General features: G+C 33.1%; 1 protein-coding gene across 2 annotated transcripts in view; it reads left to right on the forward strand.

Annotated features, from left to right (window-relative positions):
* FAM174A (family with sequence similarity 174 member A) overlaps nucleotides 1-23,206 on the forward strand; it is a 38,891-nt gene that overhangs the window by 9,723 nt on the left and 5,962 nt on the right. The window contains exon 2 of one of the 2 annotated variants that reach the window (XM_045565967.1): nucleotides 8,692-8,830. In XM_045565967.1, the coding sequence (XP_045421923.1) occupies nucleotides 8,692-8,830 (139 nt within the window). Of the gene's footprint in view, nucleotides 1-8,691; nucleotides 8,831-23,206 lie in introns of those variants that run through there. The other variant, XM_045565966.1, reaches the window with a different exon arrangement.

A 23,206-nucleotide genomic window follows, 5' to 3' on the forward strand; every position in this document is an offset into this window, starting at 1 on the left:
TAGCTTTAAACATTAAGTTCTCACACAGTAGTATCTCAAGCAGGAAGGAGGGAAAGGGATTTGAAAGGAGGCCTTCTTTTCTGTTTTTTTTTAATCAGGGAGAAAAATCTTTTCCCAGAAACCTCACTACCAGAGACATCCCCTTCTATCTCATTTGTCTGAACTGCTGCTTCTGCTCACCGCTAGACAATGACTGGCAAAAGGAAAATTATGTTTTCATGATTGGTTTACCCCAATTATTATGATCATTGTGTCCTCCTTAGGGCTGGGCACAATTGCTCTCTAAACAAAATTGTGTTTCTGTTAAGCCAGAAGAAGCAGGTTGTCTCACACAAAAAGCAGATTCTGTTACAGTGATCAAAACTAAGAGATGAACTAATCAGAACAAAATAATTGTGCTTGTTAATGCAAGTAGCTGCCAAGTTATTTTTTTTATAACTGCAAAAGGATGAACTAGCAAATATAGTTCAACTAACAATATTATCCAGTCTGGTATAATGTAAAATCATTAAGTTGAAGATCACATGACTGTTTTGTCAACTAATTTTGTGACTTTGGTTGAAATTACTTTGATTCATTAGGAATACACTTTGACTTAATTATTTAAAACTCAGGCTCAGCACTCAAATTATTTGCGTATGACTCTTAGCTCTACGATTTGCTGTTCCAAATTTAAGTTTTTCCAAACTGTGCTTTTTTTGTGTATAAAATGAGGGTACTTACCCTATAAAATTGTTATAAGGATTGTGTCAGGTAATGCTTATTAGCTGTTTAGATCAATGCCTCTCATATGTGCACACACAGTAAATATTAGCTATTCTTACTGGAATTTTTTTGCATCTAGAATTGTAATATATTTGGGGAAGATTTTACTATGATATGTTTTTTAATACCTCTGTCATATCATAAAACATTGCTATTTTATTACTATTTTTATATTTATACTTTATATTTATAAAATAGAGGCTTTAAATATATTTACATATATTTTTATACATTTGAAAGACATATAGTATATAGTACCTCAATATATGTATATTTTAAATCTATATTTTATATATATATACTTTTGTGTGTGTGTGTGTATATATATATAAATATATTTTATAGTGTATCTATTTATACACCTATGTGGCATCTGGCTTCTGAAACCATAATCAGCAAGAAGGTAGATCTGACAAGGCTGGAGATGGAGTGGGAGTAAGGGAAATGAAAGGTGATTATAGGAGAAATCTGGAGGGGTTGGTCATAGAGCCAGTGAGAGGCCAGGTGGGATGAATCTTTGGAGTGTTTGTTTGTACATAGGACTTTAAGGTTGATTAGAAAATAAATCCATGCTGAAGTTTTAGAAATGGAGGTCAGAGGAATTATCAAGACTCACATCCCAAACTTTAGGGCCTAAAAGAGAAGACTAGGAAATCCACGTAAAGACAAAGAGGAGAGATGACAAGGAAACTATTATACTCTTTCATGTAGGATACTTCAAAGCCAAAGTATATGACATTTTTTTAGGATTTACATTACCTTGGGATATCTACCAGCCTGCTTTCAAACAGGAAACACATCTAAGCATAAGAACTGATTATACGTGCTGAATTACAAGGAGTTTGGTGAGAAAAGGTGTCTATCAGAGAAAACAACATTGTAGTAGGCTAAACGTAGGTGAACATGCTTTTGATGTTTTCTTTTTTGACCTTTGGTTGTTAGCAGTGAACATTTTACTGGAGATGAGCTGTGGCAGGATACCTTGTTGGAGGAATCCTCTGTTTAATGATGCACTTGTTGTGACAGTGATAGCAATTGATAACTGTCAGGTCAATAGAGCCCAAGAAAAATTATGAGAAGAAGCTAAAGGATTCAAAACCACAGTAGTCTGAGAACTTCAACGTGGGGTCACATACATTTCAATAGATCCTGAGAGCACCATTGCTTTACATCAAAGTGGACTAATTACAATGATCCTGAGAGATTAAAAAGAGATTTTTTTAAAAATCTCATTTTTTCCTGTATAAGAAGGCAGGAATTTCTTTAGCATTGGATAAAGTTCCATGTAGAATATGGAGAATTTAAAACAAGAAAAACAAAAAGCCAGTTTAGCTTTTTGAAAGGGTAAACTTCAATTATTCATAGTGTATATAAAGGATAACTATGTGTTACAATATGGTAAATTTACATAGCCAAAAGATAAAAATGAAACTCCTCCGCACAGGATGCAAGCTAAATATTAGTGGTTCTAATTTGAATAGAGTATGACAAACACCTGAGCTGTACCTAAACCATCCTAAATGAAATCTCAGAGGTCCTGAAGTGAGTACATGTTTAATATGTTTAAATATTCTAGTACTTTTTTTGTCCTGAACCAGAAACTTATTACTCACCTCCACAGATCCATATTAAATGGTTGAAAAATTAGCTAGGTCCCCTTAGAGTTTGCTGTGGTGTGTTTCTGGAAATCATATTCTTTCAGGCTTCTTTTGTCCTGGAGGTAATGATTTGCATATAAAATTTTAGATGTCTTTGTCATACAGCGAAAATGCAAGATATATTTTCTAAATATTTCAGTTAATTATTTAGCAGATATTTATTAGGCATCTACTTTATGATAGAACTTGTCTGCCATAGGTGTAGTGGTAAGCAAGAACAGCTAGTAATATATAGCTCCTTCTCTCATGAAATTAAAGGTCTAACAGGGAAGAAAAATAGTTAAGTAAATAAGTATACAAGTGCACCTTTGATAAATACTTTAAAGGAGATGTACATGAGTGCTATGTAAGCCAATAATAGAGGTTTGTGACCTGGCTAGGTAAATCAGAAGGCTTCCCTAAGGAAGGTACCTAAGGAAGGGGTACCTAATCTGAGAGCTGAAAGATAAATAGGCATCCACACAACACTGAGGTGGGTAGGAAAAGGATGTGAGGCCAGTGACAGAGAAAGCATGGCCCTGATAAGAGTTTGAGGGAAGAGTATATTCAGAAAGTGAAGTGGAATGTGGAGTGAAGAACACATTGAACCTAAAGGCAAAAGTATGAGCCATCTGGTGCTCATCTTTATAGACCAGATATTACACTCATTACTTAATGCTGAGTAATAGGAAACCATTGAAGAATTTTAGATGGTGAAGGGGAAGTGACCAGAGAAGATAGTGATAGTCAGTTAGGAAGCTATTTTAATAGTCAGGGAAGAGACGATAAGATAGCAGTGGTATGGTGGAGCAATATAAATGAATTTCAGTGATTCTCAGGAAGTATATAATCAATAATACCTTGTGACTGTGGCAGCCATGGAGGTATACTAATCAGACATCCTTTCGAGAGAACCTGCTGCAGGAAGCATAGTTGGCTGACAGCATGCAGCTGCCATAGCATTCATGCCAGGGCCATAATTCCAAGTCCTGTTTTCAGCCAGTGACTGAGTGGCCAGCAGAGTCTGGCCATTGTGACTGAAAGAAGACTCTTCTAATGGGCAGCTTTTGTTTGCAGGCATTCTATCAAGACTCTTTCAGAACTGCACTGCAAGCTACAACTCTTTCTACCCAGTCATCCTTCCTTTCTATTTTTTATAGATATCAGACATGTATCACCGTCTGTAGGCTCTCTTCACCTTCCCTTTCCCTCCTGTCTTTATCCTTCTTGGGCCTTTCCGTTGATAAATCTCTTGCATTCTGCATTAATCTGTGAGAGACTGAAAGAAAGTACTATAAGTGGGGTGGCTTAAACAAAAGAAATTTATTGTCTCACAGTTCTGGAGGCCAGTCGAAAATGAAGGTGCTGGCAAGTTTGCTTCTTTCTGAAGGCTGTGAGAAAAAGATCTGTTCTAGGCCTCTCCTGGGCTTATAGGTGACCATCTTTGTGCTCACATGGCATTCTACCTGCATGCACGTCTGTCTTCAAATTTCCGCTTTTTGTAAGGACACCAGTCATATTGGATGAGAGCACACCTTAATGTCCCCATTTTAATTTGATTACCTTTATAAAGACCCTGAGTCTAAATAACATTCTGCAGTACTGGGGGTTAGGACTTCAACTTATGAATTTTTGGAGGACACAGTTCAACCCATTACACACACTCATTCCTTATTGGTATCTGGTTCTTGAAAAAGTTGATCTAACAAATGATGGATTGGATTATGAGAATGGAAAATAAAGATGAGAGAGATATCAAATTAATCAAAAGAATTTTTACTATGTCATATATACAAGGATTGGATGAAAACTATAGATGCCCATATTTTATTCACTTACATTGCAGTGGCAGAAAATTAGTTTCAAATTCATTCTTGGTCACTAATTCAATTTTTGCTAAAAATCGTTAAGACAAAAATTTCTATATCAGTAGTTGTACTTTAATATATTTACTCTGATTTATCATTATATCTAACCACATGGGAAGTTGTATGTATATATATATGTGTGTATGTATACATATATATAATATATACATAGTAAAGAATATATTCCTCAGTCTAGTTTTGAATGTGCTATAAAAGAAGTGAAGGAAGAATATTTATATTATTCCATATTTAATATATACCCTACAGATGTTCAGTTAAAAGAAAACAGAAGGGAAAAAAAAGATATGAATTAAAGCAGGTAGGTATAGCAAGATATAGCAATATAGCAAGTTACATTGATCATTGTTCTCCCTTTTGTAGAGCAGTAAAATGAAATGGAATTTTAGTCTGTTGTGTTTATTTTATGTGGCATTATACATTTTTACATAAAATTTTATCAAGCTTACTTTAGTACTTTAGTTTTATTTTGATAATCTAGCTTATACATGCTATTGGAACAGAAATAGTTCTCACCAACCTGAGTATAATGGAACATTAAGGAATCTGCATCTCCAGCTATTTGGATATTAACTTGAATACTTAGAAAGCGTCTGACCAGGATCATTCATCTGTACACACCATGTGATGATGAGTGAATGTGATTTAGTATAGGTAATGATATAGCTTTTTTCTTTTGCCAGCTCAGGCTTACATACTTCCCTCTCTACATATTTGTAGAGCATGTCCTTAGTTTTATGTTCATTAGCAGCCAGCAAAGTTTGTTTTAATATTTCAATATGCATTTACTATGTCTAGGAGAAAAGTATACATACACATAATTACATGTATATAATTATCAACCCACACATATACCCAACAGACAAGTTTGGGTGTCATGAACTCAGTGAAAACATTCATTTGTAAGAAAAGGACCTTGAGTGTTAAAATTGCATGGATTTTTAAAGCCTCCTTTACTTTTGTGTTTAAAAGTAATATACACTGCATATTAAAAGATAAAAGTAGCCCTTTACTTAAAATTTCAGTAAATTTTTGTGTGTGTTGTATTTTATACTTAATGTTTGCTAGTATTTTCAGTATACAGTTTATTGAATCAGCCCATTTAGTTTAAAGCTTTATAATTGTTTTTGACCTTCCTTGAGAGATATTATAGCACCACATATAGTAATACAGTATATGTGTTTTATTTGTAGTTTTTATGGCCATGTAACTGTCGAGGCCAAGTAGTCATCACTGCATATATCCTTGGACTGATGAAAGACCATTTTTAAAAAGGTTGCATTTCAAGTTTAAATTCTATTTAATAATATCCAGTGTTATTTGACTCATTCTTATGTGAATTAGTACATATACTAAAATAATAAATTCATTTAAATTGAACTGCATTGCTCATTTATTTGGTGCCTAACAATGTTCTGTCTCTGTATATGAAATAGGTTCTTGTTTTTAAAGAACTTAGATTCGTGTTTACATACAAGATTGAATTAAAGGACAGTATAAGTTAGGATTAATAATAAAATGCCCAAAGCAATGCAGTCAAATATTTATACTATATGCATATTGGGAAAATAGTGTTATTAGACAGATTAATCTGGCTACTCATTGAAAGATTAGGAATTCATTCAAGGTAGAGTGAAGACTTTGAGAGTGGAGAAGAGCAGCATATGGGAAAGATTTTTAAAGTCTGTAAACTCTGTGTTCATGTTATTCCTTGTTTTAAGACGTGTCAACATACTGTGGCTGACAATGAGCAGGTTATTAATGTATTGACTATTTGATATATATGACCTGGGAGAATCTAATTTATTTCCAAAAATAATTTCACATGACATTAAATTATTCATTGACTGAAAATGCCAGAATGTTTGGGAAGTCATATGGTTTAGGAAATCAAGCAAAAGACTGGCAAAAGGGAATTGCAGAATTTCTAACTCTCAGTATCCATACCGTATGCTACCAACTGGTTTCACTCTCTTGTATATACTTTTTTAAATCAAAGGAATACATACAAAATTATTAAATCATGTGCGCTCAAAAGCACCAATAGTAAACCAGCATCCCTATATTTTTCAGTATCTGCTTTCTAGGGACAGTAGTTTTATTCATTTATGTTGTTAGTTTTTCTTCAATTATTTTCATAAATCTAAATCAGAGATTGGTAAACTATCACCCATAGGCCAAATCCCATCTGCTGGCACGTCTTTGTAAGGCACAAGAGCTAAGAATGTTTTTTTAAATATATATTTTTATATATATATTTAAGGGATTGTAAACAAAATGAAATAAAAAAGTAAGATAAATAGGTGACAGAGACCATATATGGCCCACAGAGCCTAAAATACTATTTAATTCTTTACAGAAAAAATTTAGACCTCTGGTCTATATGGTGTGTGTGGGTGTGTGGTTGTGTGTGCGCACATACACCCACACACCCACAACCAAACAGATATATACTTGTTAATTTAATAACTTTCTTTTGAGACAGAGTCTCACTGTTACCCCAGGTAGAGTCCAGTGGCATCGTCATAGCCCACTGCAACCTCAAATTCATGGGCTCCAGTGATCCTCCTGCCTTAGCCTGCTGAGCAACTGGCACTATAGGCACACACCACCATGACAGGCTAATTTTTTTCTTTCTTGAGTAAAGATGGGGTCTCACTCCTGTTCAGGCTGGTCTTGAACTCCTAAGCTCAAGCAGTTTTCTCACCTTGGTAATAACTTAAACATATTTAATTTCTCACTATAAAAAAAGACTAGCTTATACTTCATACTGCCTCATTTTTGCTAGTTTTAATATTTATTAACTCTTTCATTGGTTACATTTGGAACTTTAAATACCATGCTTAACTCACTGTTTCATGTTCCATCACCTGTAGGTGGGTATATAGATAAAGCTATAGGCAATGATTGGTGGAAATTATTTTGGATTTTGTCCATGCTTAATAATATTGTGTGAATTTTGACACTGAAATCAGGTGCTTATACCCAGAAGCTAGTATAGGGCCTGATGCTTAGTAAGACTCAAATATTTGTTGAATGTATGTATTTGTGCATGTATACATAGGACAGTTTGTTTTCAAGGGAGCCCCACTGTCATGTTTGAAGAGGTTCATGTTATTCTTTACAGTTGGTGTTATAGCCCAATTATTTATCATATTCATTGCATCAGGCAAAGTGAATTGGAATTTAAGTAAATCGAATTTTGTCATCAGTTCTGAAATATCTTCTATTTTGTTTTTAAACTCCAATAGATAATTTTGTGACACATATTTTCCTATGTGTGGAGTTGAAGTAGTTGAATTGGAGGTGATTCAGGCATTGATAACAGGGTCATGGTTTTGCATCACTGAGCTAGAAACCACTCAGACCCTAAGCAAATACTTAAAGAACATCTTAATTGATAAGACAATGTGTTAGAAAGTGGTTGTACAATGGTAAATGAGATAGTCATGGTTGCTGCCCTCATGAAACTTGGTGGAAGAGACAGGCGAATAAATAACCACATAAACTATATATAACCACATATGAATGCAAATTAAGGTAAATGATTTGAAAGAAAAGAGCTAGTTATTTGAGAGAGAAATGCAGAATGGAGCTCTAAATCATCAGATTCTTTCATATATACAGCTAAAATCTTTTCAATTCCTTTAGGGCAGTAGTTCTCAAACTTTAGTATGCATCAAAGGCACAAGAAGTATTTGTTAAAACATAGGTTTCTGGGCCTCACATTCAAAATTTGTTATTCACTAGGTCTGGGCTAGCCATGAAGATTTTTATTTCTTTAAGTCCTTAGGTGATTGTGATTCTATTGATAGAGAGAACCACACTTCAAGAACCACTGATCAAAAGTAGTGATTTTCAGCACATTGGAATCACATGTAGAACTTTAACAAAATATTGATGCTTAGTTCCTATTCCTATACATTTTAACTTAATTATGGCCTGAACATGGGACTTTTAAAATAGCCCAGGTGATTATGATGTTCAGCTAGGGTAGTGAGCTACCAGTCTAGAATCTGACTATGTATAGCCATGCAGTTTCTTAGTGGGGCACAAAAACATGGAAGACATGGGGAAAAGATTGGAATAGAAGGCTTCAAAAAGAAGTGCCTGAACTAAGGCTTAAATGATTATCTGTCAACACCATCAGTTGACAAAGGGAGAAGAGAGTATGTCAGACAGAAGAAACTGATGGCATACAAACATGTAGGAGTAGGTTTTATTTCATGAAGTATAAGTAATCCTAGATGGTAAATTGGCTGCAATCCTGAAATATAACCATTCTGATATTGAATACCTCCTATGTCTGAAACAGAATGATTATTTTTAATATACAAATAAATACAGGATCATCTATACCTTATTGAAATAATTTTTATTGATTAATTTATTCTGTTTAATAGGATGAGAAGAAGAAACCGAAAGACTAGGAGATATGGAGTTTTGGACACTAACATAGAAAACATGGAATTAACACCTTTAGAACAAGATGATGAGGATGATGATAACACATTGTTTGATGCCAATCATCCTCGAAGGTAAGTATTCCAGGAATTTAATTTCATGAATCAAGAAGCAAGTCCTTGCCAAGCAAATTGAAGTGAAGTAGACTTTTATTTAACAGTTTTTATTCTAACAGGTTTTATTCAGTTATGTTTAATGAATTTCTTTTTGCTACCTAGCCTATAGCTCACACTCATATTGCTTTCCTGAAGATACAAAAATACTATCTCAAAAAGAAATCTTAATTGTAATCTCTTCTTGGAGAGCTTTGTCTTTGAACTTCTTCATTCTTATAATATCTATTAACTGTGTGTGTGTGTGAGAGAGAGAGAGCTTTAGTAAACTTAGTTTTCTTTTTGTATTCTGAAGATATTTTGTTTTTAGTTTGGGTTATAGTATTTATAAACAGTATTTCCTTGAAGAATTGTGGGGCTGATTGTTTATGGTCTGATAGTATAGCTACATCCTTAAGCAGATCTATTCTTACTGACTGTTGAGACTTTCCCTAAGAGATTTGAATAAATAAAATCACATGAGGGTTGAATTAGTTTCAATGAAAATGGAATGGGAAAAAGAGGCAACAAAGATTCAATCTAATAAGTAAATACATACTGAGGTAGAGAGGGATTACTTGGGTGAAGGAAAATGAGAGTCTACAACCAGGTACATATGCAAAGAATACAGAAATCTTGAAATTTAAAAAAAAAAAGAAGACTCTACAAAAACTATGCTATTAAGCCCCATATATATATATATATGTACATATATATATATATGTACATATATATATATATATATACACACACACACACACACACACACAGAAATGGAACACACACAAAAAATAAGTTGTTAATATAGGAACTTAGGGTTATTAATTGAGCTGCCTGGTATCCATGCCACTGTGCTCTCTGGAGAAGAAGCTGCCAAAATGTACAGGTGAACATCTCTCCCCACAAAAATCAGTTCATACCATCTGAAAGAGATGACTGCTTCAAATACTCAGATATCAGTGCAAGTTTGCAAGGAACACAGAAAATTATGAAAATATGACAACACCAAAGGAACACAATACATTTCCACTAACCCACCCCAAAGAAATAGAGATCTAAAAATTGCATCACAAAAAAATTTTAAATAATTGTTTTAAGGAAACTCAGCAAGTTACAAGAGAAAACAGACAACTTCAATAAAATCAGTAAACCAATAATGAACAAAATGAGAAGTTCAACAAAAAGACAGAAATAATAATAAAGAACCAAACAAATTCTAGAGCTGAAGAATATAATGAATGAGATGAAAAATTCAAGAGAGAACCTCAACAGCAGATTTGATCAAGCAAAAGAAAGAATCTGTAAACTCAAAGAAAAGTCACTTGAAATTACCTAGTGAGAGGAAAGTAAAAAGAATGGAAAAGAGTGAAGAAAGCCTATGGAATTAGTAAGACACCATCAAAAAACTAATACATACATTAAGAGATTTACAGAAGGAGACGAGAGAGCAAGTAGAAGGAAGGTTAAAGAAGTAATAGTTGAAAACTTCCCAAACCATGGGAGAGAAATGGACATCAAGATTCATGTCTGCATCCAGTCTCAAAGGACTTCAAATATATCCAAACCCAAGAACACTAAAACAAGACATATTATAATCAAATTGTCAAAAGTCAAGGACAAAGAGTTTTGAAGGCAGTAAGAAAAAAGAGACTTGAGTAAAAGGGAACCTCCATAAGACTATCAGTGGATTTCTCAGCAAAAGACGGTTCAGGCCAAGAAAGAGTAAGATGATATATTCATAATACTCAAGGAAAAAACTGCCTATCTAAACTGCCTATACTATACTCAGCAAAATCATCCTTTAATAATGAAGGAAAGGTAAAGTCTTTCCCAGGCAAACAAAAACTGAGAGAGTTTGTCACTATTAGGCCTGCCTTGAAATAAATACTTACGGAAGTTCTTCAAATTGAAAGGAAAACATGCCACACAGCAATGTGAAAGCAGATGAAAGCATAAATCTGACTCCTAAGGGTAAATATGTAGACAGTTACAGAATATTGTAACACTGTAATGTTGGTGTATAAACTAATCCTAATTTAAAAGTTAAAGGATAAAAATAAGTTGATGGATGCCAATATAAAAAGAAGCAACTTGGAATACAAAAACAGAAGATGGGGAGTAAACATGTAGAGTTTTGATATGTAATTGAAAATATACTTTTATCATTTTAAAATAGTCATAACTACAAAATATTTTATGCAAGTCTCTAGCTAACCACAAATAAAATCCTATACAAAAGATAAAGAGAAAATAATCAAAGCAAACCACTACCCAAAAAATTATCAAATAACAAAGGAAAACACCAAGAGGAGGAAAAATGAAACTGTAAAACAGAAAACATTCAACAAAATGGCAATAGTAAGTCCTCAAGTACCAGTAATTAATGTAAATGGAGAGTGGCTGAATGGACTAAAACTTAAAAAAAAAAAATAGATTTAGCAATTAGCAATTTGCTATCTATAAGGGACTCACTTCAGATCTAAAGACACACATAGTATAGAAATAAAGTATTCCATGCAAATAGTAGCCAAAAGAATGCAGAGATGGCCAGTTTTATATCAGACAAAATAGACTTTAAGTCAAAAACTATCTCTAGAGACAAAAAAACAGAGATCATTATATAATAATGAAACGGTCAGTTTAGTAGGAAGTTATGATAATTGGTATGACTCAATATCAGAGCACCTAAATATATAATGCAAATATTGACAGATCTGAAGCAAGAAATTGATAGCAATAAAATAGGGGATTTTAATAACCTACTTACAATAATGAATAGAACATCCAGACAGAAAAACATTAATGAAATAGCTGACTTGAACAACATTGTAGACCAAGTGGACCTAACAGACACACACAAAACTTTACACCCAACAGCAGAAAAATACACATTCTTCCCAAATGCCCACATAATACTCTGGGATAGATCACATATCAGGTCACAAAACAAATTAAAGAAGTTTGAAATTATTCCAATTATCTTTTTCAATTTCAATAGTATGGAGCCAGAAATTAATAATAGCAAAGAAATGGGAAAATTTGCAAATATGTGGAAATTAAACACACTCTTGAACAAGTATTGGGTCAAAGACGAAATCAAAAGGGAATTTTAAAAGTTATCTCAATATAGCCCAAAACAAAAATACTACGTGATAAAACTTATGGAATGGAGTAAAAGCAGTACTAGGAGAGAATTACGTAGCAATAAATGCCTATGTTGTAAAATAAGAAAGATTTTAAATAAACAACCTAACTTTACACCTCACAGAAGTGGCTAAAGAATAAAAAGTTAGCAGAAGGAAGGCAATAATAAAGATTATAGTAGAAATAAATTAGAGAATTTAGTGGAAAAATTCAACAAAATTAAGATTTTGTTTTTTTGAGAAGATAAACAAGACCAACAAATCCTTAGCTAAATTAAGTAAGAAAAAAAGAGAAGACTCGCATAAAATCAGAAATGAAGCAGAAGACATTACAGTGGGTACCTCAGAAATAAAAAAGGCCATGAGACTTATAAACAAGTATATGCCAATAAATTTTATAACCTAGAAAAAATGGATAAATTCCTAGAAACAAGCTGTAATATACCAAACCTGGAATGAAGAAGAAATTGAAAGCTTGAACAGATCAATAATAAATAAGGAGATAGTATCAGTAATCAAATACTTCCCGACAAAGAAACGTCCAGGAACATATGACTTTATGGATGAATTATACCAAACATTTAAAGAAGAATTAATACCAACTCTTCTCAAATTTTCTGAAAACTGATAGAGGATACATTTTAAAACTCATTTTATAAAGCTAGCATTTCCCTGATACCAAAGCCAGGCAAAGACACCACAAGAAAACTAATGGCCCAATGTTGTGTGTGGCCTGGCACAATGGCTTACACTTATTGGGAGGATGAAGTGGGAATATCACTCGAGGCCAGGAGGTCAAGTCCAGCCTGGGCAACATAGCAAGACACTATTTCTACAAAAATAAAAAAAATAACTGTGCATGGTGACACATGCCTGTAGTCAGTTCCTAGCTACTCTGGAGGCTGAAGCAGGAGGATCGGTTGAGCCCAGGAGTTAGAGGGTGCAATGAGCTATGATTGTGCCACTGCACCCCAGATTGGATGACAGAGTGAGACCTTGTCTCAAAGGAAAAAAAAAAAGAAAGAAAATTGTAGGCTAATATCGCTGATGAACATAGATGCAAAAATCCTCAATAAAATGCCAGCAATCTGATTCAGTAGCATATTAAAATGGTGATGGACCATGACTAAGTGGGATTTAGCCCTGGAATACAAGGATGTTTCAGCATACACAGATCAATCTATGTAATACAGCACATTAGTAAAATGAAAAAAACTGCATGATTATTTTAGTAAATGCAGCAAAAGCAGTTGGCAATGCTACATACATAGACGCAGTAGGGTTGCATCAAACTACAAAGCTTTTACACAGCCAAGGAAACAATTACCAGAGTAAAAAGAAGCCTATATAATGGCAGAAAATATTTGTAAATATATATGTCTGTGTACATATATATGGCTTACGCTATATATATATATATGTGTGCATATATATATATATATATATGCTTATATGGCTTGCAAATATATAGATAGAGATAAATAAACCCAAAATTTATAAGAAACTCATACAACTCAATGGGAAAAAAACCCAAATAATCTGATTTAAAAATGGGCAGAGGATGCCTTTGTATACTGTTGTTGGAAATATAAATTGGTACAACTATTATGAAAAACAGTATGGAGATACCTCAATAAATTAAAAATATGCCTTATGATTCAATAATTCTACCTCTGGTTATATATCCAAAGGAAATCAATATGTCAAAGAGATATTTGCACTCTCATATTCATTGCAACATTATTCACAATAGCCAAGATATGAAAATAACCTAGATGCCCACAACAGATGAATGGATTACAATATGTTATATGTATATATAATCTACATTATATATAATATTAGATAATTGAATATTATTCAGCCTTAAAAGGTAACAAAATCTTTACATTTGCAAATACATGGATGAACCTGGAGGACTTTATGCTAATGGAAATAATTCAGACACAGAAAGACAACTACTGCATGTTCTGCCTTATATGTTGAATCTAAAATAGTCAATCTCATAGAAATAGAGAATAGAATAGTGGTTGCCTGGGGCTGCAGAGAGGGGGAAATGGGGAGAAGGTAGTCTGAGGGTCCAAAGTTAGTTATGCAAATAAATCAGTTCTGGAGACCTAATTATAGCAATATGAATACAGTTAACAATGCAATACTGTATTGCATACTTGAAATTTGCTAAGAGGTTAGATCTTAAGTGTTCTCACCACACATAAAAAAGTGATAGCCATGTGAGGTGTTGGATATGTTGAATAACTTGATTGTGACATTTCACATAGTATATGTATATCATAACATTAAGGTATACACCTTAAATATGTACAATTTTTATTTGTCCATTTTTATTTGCTCAGTGAAGGTAGAAAACCAAGAAGACAGATCATGAAGCAGTTGTAATCCTTGCTAATAATCAGTTCCACAGGTCATAAAAAGTCATTTTGAAAATTTTAAGACAAGGGAAACAACCAAAGTTGTGTTTTAAAGATTACTCTGACTGCATGGGTTGGGGTAGACCAAGATAAGGAGTAAGATGACAAAGAAGAAGGCCAGTTAGATGGTGCAAGTGTACGGAGTGACCTGGATTAGAGTGACAGCAGGAGAGGTAGAGAAGAATGAATCATCTAACAGATTTTGGAAGATTTATCAACAAGATTCAGATGTTCTGTTTCTATAGTCAAGGAATGAGAAATGGTGATAATAATGGTAAAACAAGTTTCAGGGATGAGAAAATGAAATCATCTTGAGGTTTTTAGCACTTTGATCCAATTTATTGTATTCATATGTTCACATATATATGTATATATTCATATTTACATGTTGTTACTTCATACCTTATATTCCATTTCATCCCTACTGAGTTCTTTCTTGCCTTCTCCCTTTTCATAATTATATTCTCCTTCTATAGAAATTCCTGGTTTTCAAGAACATCAACACTTTTACTCATTTGCTCAATCTTATAATAAAACTAAAATAGTTTCTGAGTTGCTTTGCCTATTAAACAGTTGTTTTGCTTAATAAAAAAACCTACAAAGATTTTATGAATATTTGCAGTTTTTTCCTCATAACCCTATCCTGTCCAAGACTGAGGGTATATAGTCATATACTGTGTTCATAAGTCATTTGGCTTAGTTCTTTCCTCCCCTATTCACTGAGCTGACGGTAGTCATTTGAATTGAACTCATTTTAGTTTATTTTCTGTTTTAAATTTCCCCTCCCCTTCCCATTTTTATTGTTTTAATATGAAAAACACTAACATGTTTCTAAAAGTTAATCCTATACATAAAATTTAAACACACACACTCATGCACACATTCAGATAAGTACCAGTCTCTCTTGTATGCTCCATTCTCCTCACCCTACCCTTTTTAGACAATCAACTTCATCATTTTCTGGATTGTCCTCCTTGCAGTTCTTTTGGTAAAAGTTGACAGAAATATGTATGTCTTATGTTTCTCTTATTTCTTACACAAGAGGTAGCATGCCATCTAGGCTTTCTTTTACTTTTTTGTTGAAGTTAATATTTCCTTTAAGTTATGCCATGCAAGTTCATACAGTTTTTATTTTTTATAACTGCGTAGTACTCTATGGTGGCTATAGTATAATAACCACAGTTTATTCAATCACGTGTGGTTTAACACTTAGTGGTTTTCAGTTATTTTATAATTATAAATAATACTGCAATGCATAACCTTGTGCATATATATATTTGTATTTTTGGAGAGATATTTTCAGAGTAAATTCCTCGGACTGCTATTATGGGTCACATAGCATGAAGTCACATTAGGAATTGGAGGTGCCTATAAGATGATACTTGAGTGGACAGAGCAAAGTGAATGAATTCATTCTTTTACTGAAAGCAAAGGTTAACTCTCTGCCATATGTGTACACATACACCACACGCACACATAATATATGTATGTATATAGTTTGCATTTTTGTAGTGGCTTTGTTATGTTTTGATATTAGAGTTTTGCAATTCTCTTAAATTGTGCTGGAAGTGATTTCTTTGCATACGTGTTTTTAAAAAGTTTGCATAAAACTGCTCTTATTTCTACCTTGAATATTTGATAGAATTCATGAGAGAAACCATCAGGGAAATAGACTTTTTTGATGGAAAGATTTTTGGCAACTAATTCAATTACTTTAATAGATAAAGGGTTCTTCAGATTTTCTGTGTTTTATGTAATTGATAATTTTTTTTTTAAGAAATTTGTTCATAAGATACTGGATTTTAGTAAAACTATTAAGTAAAGTGGTGAATTGTGTGAATAATTGTCACATAACTGCTTTTCTTGTGATCATTTAAATACTTAAATGTAAGCTTGTGTGTGTGTATATATGGTATACATACAATTATATATATTTGATATATATTATTTGTATGCTAGGAAAATATTAGGGTTGTTCAAAAATGCTATTTAATAACAAAAGCTGTATATATAGTTGTGTTTGACAAATGAAAAACATTCAGAAGCAGTATTTCCTGTTACTAGTTATTCTATTGCTTTCTTTTATCTATAACGTTTTCCCATTTTAGTCTTTCTCAATATATTGCTTATTGCTTCTCTTTGGATTCCATTGGCACTTAAAACCATGCCCTCTAATAACTACATTATTTTTTTAAAAAGATACAGGCTAAATAGAGGGTTGAGAAATGTGGTATTCTTTCGCTGTTGTTGGTATTGTTATAAATAACTCCACTTTCTATTGCCAAGATTGCTACAAATATCCTGCAATGGAGAGTGTAGGTTTTACAACCATTTTTATGGCAAAGCCTTTGCTGACTGTGGTTGCATGTGTTATATGTTGCTGTACTGATTATATTAGCCACATATTTTTGTCAGACAAAGCAAATTAAAGTCAGCCATCATAGAATATCAGGAAATATAAAACTGTTGCAGATTGGGCTTCATCACTGAACTGAAAGGACAGTTCCTTTGCTGACTCTCTGATGATCCTCATCAGTCTTCTTTTAGAACTATTGAAAGTTTTATAGAAGTACTTTAAAATATTATTGTCGATCCACCCAAACCCCAAAACGATTTAATTAATAAACCAGTTTAGGAGGAGACCTGCTTAAGGAAGGCATATTAACCTGTCTGACTAAATGTAACAAAGTTGATTTAAGCTTTTTTCTTAACATAATGTGCCTTTTCTGAATAAAATAGCATTTGAGTCAGTTCTGAACTTTATGAAAACATCGTAAGTACATGGTTCAGTCATCTATAAACCAATTATTTTTATTTTATTAATGAGCTATATATATAAGCCTAATATACTGTTGATTTGAATTCTGAGGGATGAGGAAACCAAAATTTCCCAAATCTCCGAACTTGAAATATTATTTTTTAAACTGATGATTTGATCCAGCTTTCACTCTTGAAGTAAATATTTTATTTGAAATTATATACGTCACATCTCAGACACTTAAACTTTTTTGACAATAAGTTATTTGCTTTGCTTCTATCTCTATTCACTTCTCTCTTATAATTCTTCACCTAAATTTGACTCTTTTATTGTATACAAATTAACAAAGAACCTGTATACTAGGATAGATAATATTCAAGTAACTAAAAGCCAGGGCAGAAAAGAGTATCTAAGTAAATGGTGCAGGCTTTCATAGAAAGGAGTAATTATTTCTAGCCTGGGCAGAATGGGGTAACAGAACTACAATAGAAGTGATTGTAATAGCTGCTTGTTAGTAAATACCTACTGTAGTGCAGTGTGTATCATACACTATGCTAAGCTCTTTACGGGTACTATGAAATCATCAAAATCATCTTTCAGAATAGTTTTTTGCTCTCATTTGAAAGGTAGGAAAACTAAGTCTCAGACAGTTCAAATAACTTAGGCTTCTCTTTCTGATGAATCTCATTCCATTTGCTTAACATTTATTTGATTTATACCTATACAGAGAATGATTCTAAATTCTGTTCATTCTGTCTTCTCTGTTACCACTTGCTGTTACTATTAGTTTTTCAAGTGAAGACCCCCCAAAAGGCATATCAGTAGCATGATTTGTCTGCCTTTTCAACTGCACTGCAGACTCCAATTAGTCTACAGTATAACTTTTAATAATTCTTGTTAGATGATCCCTTAGTGATGCTGTCTTCATTGTTTAAGCTTTTCTAAAATTAGTTCTTCATTTTCCAAATTCTATCCACAAAATAACAGGAAGCAAGTCATTTCCAGAGAGAGAAATGAATTTCCTTGCTTACAATTTTATAAAACTAGCTTTTTGTAGTCTGCTAAAGAGAAGGGTGTTTTTAATGTGGCCTTAGATATATCAAAATATTAACAGTGATTGTTGTTGGTCATTAGGATGTGGGATAATATTTTCACTGTTTCCACATATTAGAATGAACCATCTGAAAATGCCAATAAATGGTTTAATATAAATTTCCTAAAGGAAATATGTTATTTTGTATAATAGGGTGTCGCATATAGGGCCAGCTCCAGGTACAGTATCCCAGGGCTTGTGCTGTTTTCTCCTGGGATTCTCTTGGTTCTGCTCATCTTTATGGGCTAGCTCCATTCTCAGGCTGATTAGAGGATCATGCTTGCAGTCCCTATAATTACAACCAGAGGGTAACTTTCAGTGGAAGTTAGGGACTAGCTCTCCAGTGTCTCTTTCTTAAGAATGAGAAAAGTTTCCCCAGAAGCCCTCCAAGAGAGTTGTCTTTATTTGTATTTTTTCACATCATTGACCAGGATTAGGTTATGTGATCATTCCTGAACTAAAACTTGGGGAGGAAAATGGAAGTATAATGATTAACTCAGAATGATTATTTGAGGTGGAATGTATATCAAGTAGTTAACCACAGTTACCACTATATCTAGCATGTTAAATATGGAGGTTAATACAGTCAAATAGGGAAAATTTGTAGGTATGTGGAAAAAAATACCTTGAGCCACTTGCTTAATATAACTTCTCATGAATGTGTTATTCCAAAATTAGAATTTAATAGAACTAATAGAATTAAATAGAATTTAATTAGAATTAAATAGAATTTTTTGTTTAGTTACTGAATCATTTTGCACAAAGGAATTATAAAATTGAAAAATGAATCTCAATTTTTTAACTGTTGGGTAGAATTTTCACCTCTCTCAGGCAGAAAAACTGATGAGGAATCAGAGGCAGCATATGCCTGCTAAAAATTACCTTCATTCTTCTGAATGAAAAATGTTGGAGACAAATATTCAGACCTAGTCTCAAAAACACCAGTTTAGAGCAGTGCTTTACAACTCAAAACAACAAATGAAAAAAATACCTTCTTGCTATTGTTTTTTATTAAAATTAAAAAAAATAAATTATCTTATAATTATTTTTAAATTATTATTTTCTAGTTATCTAAACTAGAGGACATTTTGGCAATCTCTTAGTGACAGTTTCTAAAAGGTAGCATTTCTGTAACTTCAAGGCTAGTCTAGTAATTTCTGCCAACTTTCTAATTTTAAAAGCCTTAAATTTGCTTTTGGGCTACGTCTATTCTGCTTCATTAAATTTAATATTATAGTGTAAGTGTTCATTACATTCTGTGTTCAATGTGTTACTTGACCATAAAATATTTTCTTGTTATTAACATCAGTATATCAGAATCAGATAGCAGATTTGATAGCCAGAAACCCCCATTAAGAAAATCTTGTTCAAGCAGTTATCAGTTTGAAAAAAGTATAGTTCTAATTTCTGAAATACTGCCTTAATTGTTGGGTATAACATTTTATCAGAATAAACACTAAAGTTAGTCAAAATAAAAAGAATAAAAGAATGTCCTAAAGTACTAGTGTTTACTTTACAAAGAAATTTATGTTTTAGTTTGTCCAGTGGTGTGTTACTAATAGGATAGTTTGTATATTATTTATTCTTCTGAATGGAGCTATTCTGTGTTTGTCATTACTTAAACAGGTAGCAAAAGAGAAGTTTCACATAGGTTTTTTTCTGTATGTTTTACTTTCCTGTGGACATTGAGCCTTAGGAGAAAATTTGCCTTGCTCCATTAATAATTATGAATCACAATGTGCTAATTTGATAGCCACCAGCCATATGTGGCTTTTGAGCCTTTGGAATGTTACAGTGATACTGAAGAATTGGATTTTTAATTTTATTTATTTTTAACTAATTGAAATTTTAATTTTAATTGCCAAATGTGCCTAGTAGCTATTGTTTTAGCACAGATCTAGAGTGTTTGATTGATTAGTTTAAACTAATTCTATTAAATGAATGTCCTTGTAGAACAGATGAGTCACAAGTTTCTACTTATATAGCAATTGATTCATTTAATAAAATGCTGCTTTGGTTCCAGATTTACATTCTGCTGTGATTGTTTGGATTATAGAATCTTTTTTTCTATTTTAAAAAATATATTATTTATATTACTTTTGATTGAAAAAAATCATAATTATATACATTTATGGGATACAAGTGATGTTTTGATATATGTATAAAAAATGGAATGGTTAAATCAACTAATTAACATATTCATTGCCTCACTTACTTATCTTTTTTAATCATGAGACATCTGAGATTTACTCTTTTAGTTATTTTGAAATATGCATTATTGACCATAGTCATCCTGCTGTTCAATAGATCTCAAAACCTCTTCCTCCTCTCTATCTGAAACTTTTTACCCTTTCATCAGCAACTCTTCATCCCTTTGCTCCCCAACCCCCTGCCTCTGGTGACCATCAGTTTACTCTTACCTCTTACTAGATTCTACATGTAAGATCATGCTGTATTAGTCTTTCTTTAGTCTGTCTCTCTTTGTAGAATCATTAAGGTATGTAATGGGATGGAGGGACATGGACATGGGAGGAGGAACATAACCAACCACATGGTCGCTTTATATAAACTGGGTTGCAGGATAACATGGGGACAAGGACCTCAAGTGTATGAATGGGAAAAGTCCTAAACACACTTATTAAGGCATTAACCTTTCCAAGCACTCTCAGATATAATGTTCGTTATCTAAAATCCAAGGACATTATATCTTATTTAAAAGGACCTGGGAGGAAAAAAAAAAAAAAAAAACCTCCAGGAGTCTAATATTTGCAAACTTACTTAAATGAACAAACACTAACAATACTCTTGACTGGACTAGATTAGTTTTTCTATTCAAACTTGATTTGGATCTATAGCCATTTTGATATTTTAAGTTTTTCTGGATTAGCTTTTAAGCTATCCTTAAAATAATGTATTTTTTAAAAAAATTGTATTACTGTATAATGTATCTAGAATCTTTGGATCTTGGAAAATAGTCGAGCTAAGTTTTCCATGAAATTTATTACTAACTATATGCTTGCTTTGCCACATAGCCAAACATAATGATTTGGGAGGGTAGGGTAGGAGAATGGTCTTTTACTACAAGTAATAGTAAACCCAGCATTACAGAGACTTGAAAGGTTTTCTCATGGCATGAGAACTCTGCAGTGGTTGGCTCCTGGTATTAATTCAATGGCCTTTTGATTACATATTCTATATCTGTACAGTTTCTCAAAACGTTCCTTATGTTTGTCTTACTCTTGTTATATAGCTGCTGTAGTTTCCACCATCACATTTGTGTGTTAGGCAACGAGAGGATGGAAGGCAAGAACCTATGCCACATCTGCCTCTTTATCAGGAAATCAAACTTTCTCAGAACTGCCCCCTCAAACAGACCTTGCCACCCTTTTGCTCATTGGGGAAAAAAAATCAAGATTTTTATTAGCAAACAAAAGGAAGAGAAGAAGAGATGTTTAGTAGATAACTTATAGCATGTCACTATTTGACTATTCCAAATATTTTTTGAAGGCCACATTTGGCCATTGATGAGAATGAAATATTTGGGACTGGGGAGGGTCACTGAATGAAGGCATAGATTCTAAGGAATTATTATTCATGATTAGCAGTTTTGTAGAAAAGCAAGAGATATCCAGGACAATGGGAGCAGAGGATAGAGCATAGAGCATACTAGTAGTGTGTCTAGGTTGTTGTTTGTTTTTAGAAGGAATAAGAATCCATTGCCATAACCAGAGTAGCTTTTTTTAGTATAGTGGGGATTCTGTAAATGACAGAAAATTGAGCATTTGACATTTGTTCTATTCTTTAGATGTCAATGACTGAACCCTCCATGACTGAGAAGTATCGTGGTAAAATAAGGAGAACCAGAATGCAATTATATGGACTCAAGGACTTCTTGAGCTTCTGTCATTGCCTAACTGAATGACTTTAAACCAGTCTCTTGAGTCTTGATTCTTCCTCCTTAACAAGTTGCCTGCCAAATAGTATAGTAGGACTGTATCTCCTAAACTCTTTCTCACCTTTTAGACTCTATAATCATTGTCTGTTTTCATCTTGAAGACTGCCATAAAAAGACAATGTTTAATTTTCTCTTGGAAACTATTTGTTTCATCCCTGTTTTAACAAAAAAACCTTAGAATGTCCAATAAATAACTGATGAAGATGGTACTAGAATTCAGGCTACCTGTCTTGGTCAAGGTTTTTTGTCCTCTGAGTAACTTCCAAGCTTTATCTGTGATTTTGCAATAAGAAAGGAAGGGGTTGTGTTTTTCTTTATCTTTTCTTTTCCTTGCTTTTTCTCTTCTTTCCTTCCTTCTTTTCTTCCTTTTCTTTTCTTTCTTTTCTCCTCTCCTCTCCTTTCCTCTCCCCTTCTGCTTTCCTTTCCTTTCTTTTTTTATTTGAAAAGATGTTCACAATATATTTTTTATTGAATATAGTAAACTTTGTTTTTTTAATTTCAGAATATTACAGGAATACAAATGTTTACATTATATGTTGCCTTTGCCCCGCCTGAGTCAGAGCTATAAGCCTGTCCATCCCCCAGACAGTGTGCACCATACCCATTAGGTGTGCATATACCCATCCCTTCCTTCCCTCTTCCACCTACTGCAAAGATGTGGAAACAACCCAAGTGCCCACCAATACATGAGTGGATTAATAAAGTGTGGTATATGTATACCATGGATATACTCAGCCACAAAAAACAATGGTGATCTAACACCTCTTGCACTATCCGTTTCTTTCTTTTCCTTCTCTTCCATTCCCTTCCTTCCCTTCCCTTCCCTTTTTTTCTTTTTCTTTCTTTCTTTATTCTTCATTACCACCATCCTACCCAGTATCAAGCAATATTCTTAACAGTTAATAAAACTCAATATATGTCTGGTGGTTAAATGAATATAGGTAATTGTTTAAATATTTTTAACTATTAACTTCATTAACTATT

Source organism: Lemur catta, chromosome 12 (assembly GCF_020740605.2).
Source record: "Lemur catta isolate mLemCat1 chromosome 12, mLemCat1.pri, whole genome shotgun sequence".
NCBI lineage: Eukaryota > Metazoa > Chordata > Mammalia > Primates > Lemuridae > Lemur > Lemur catta.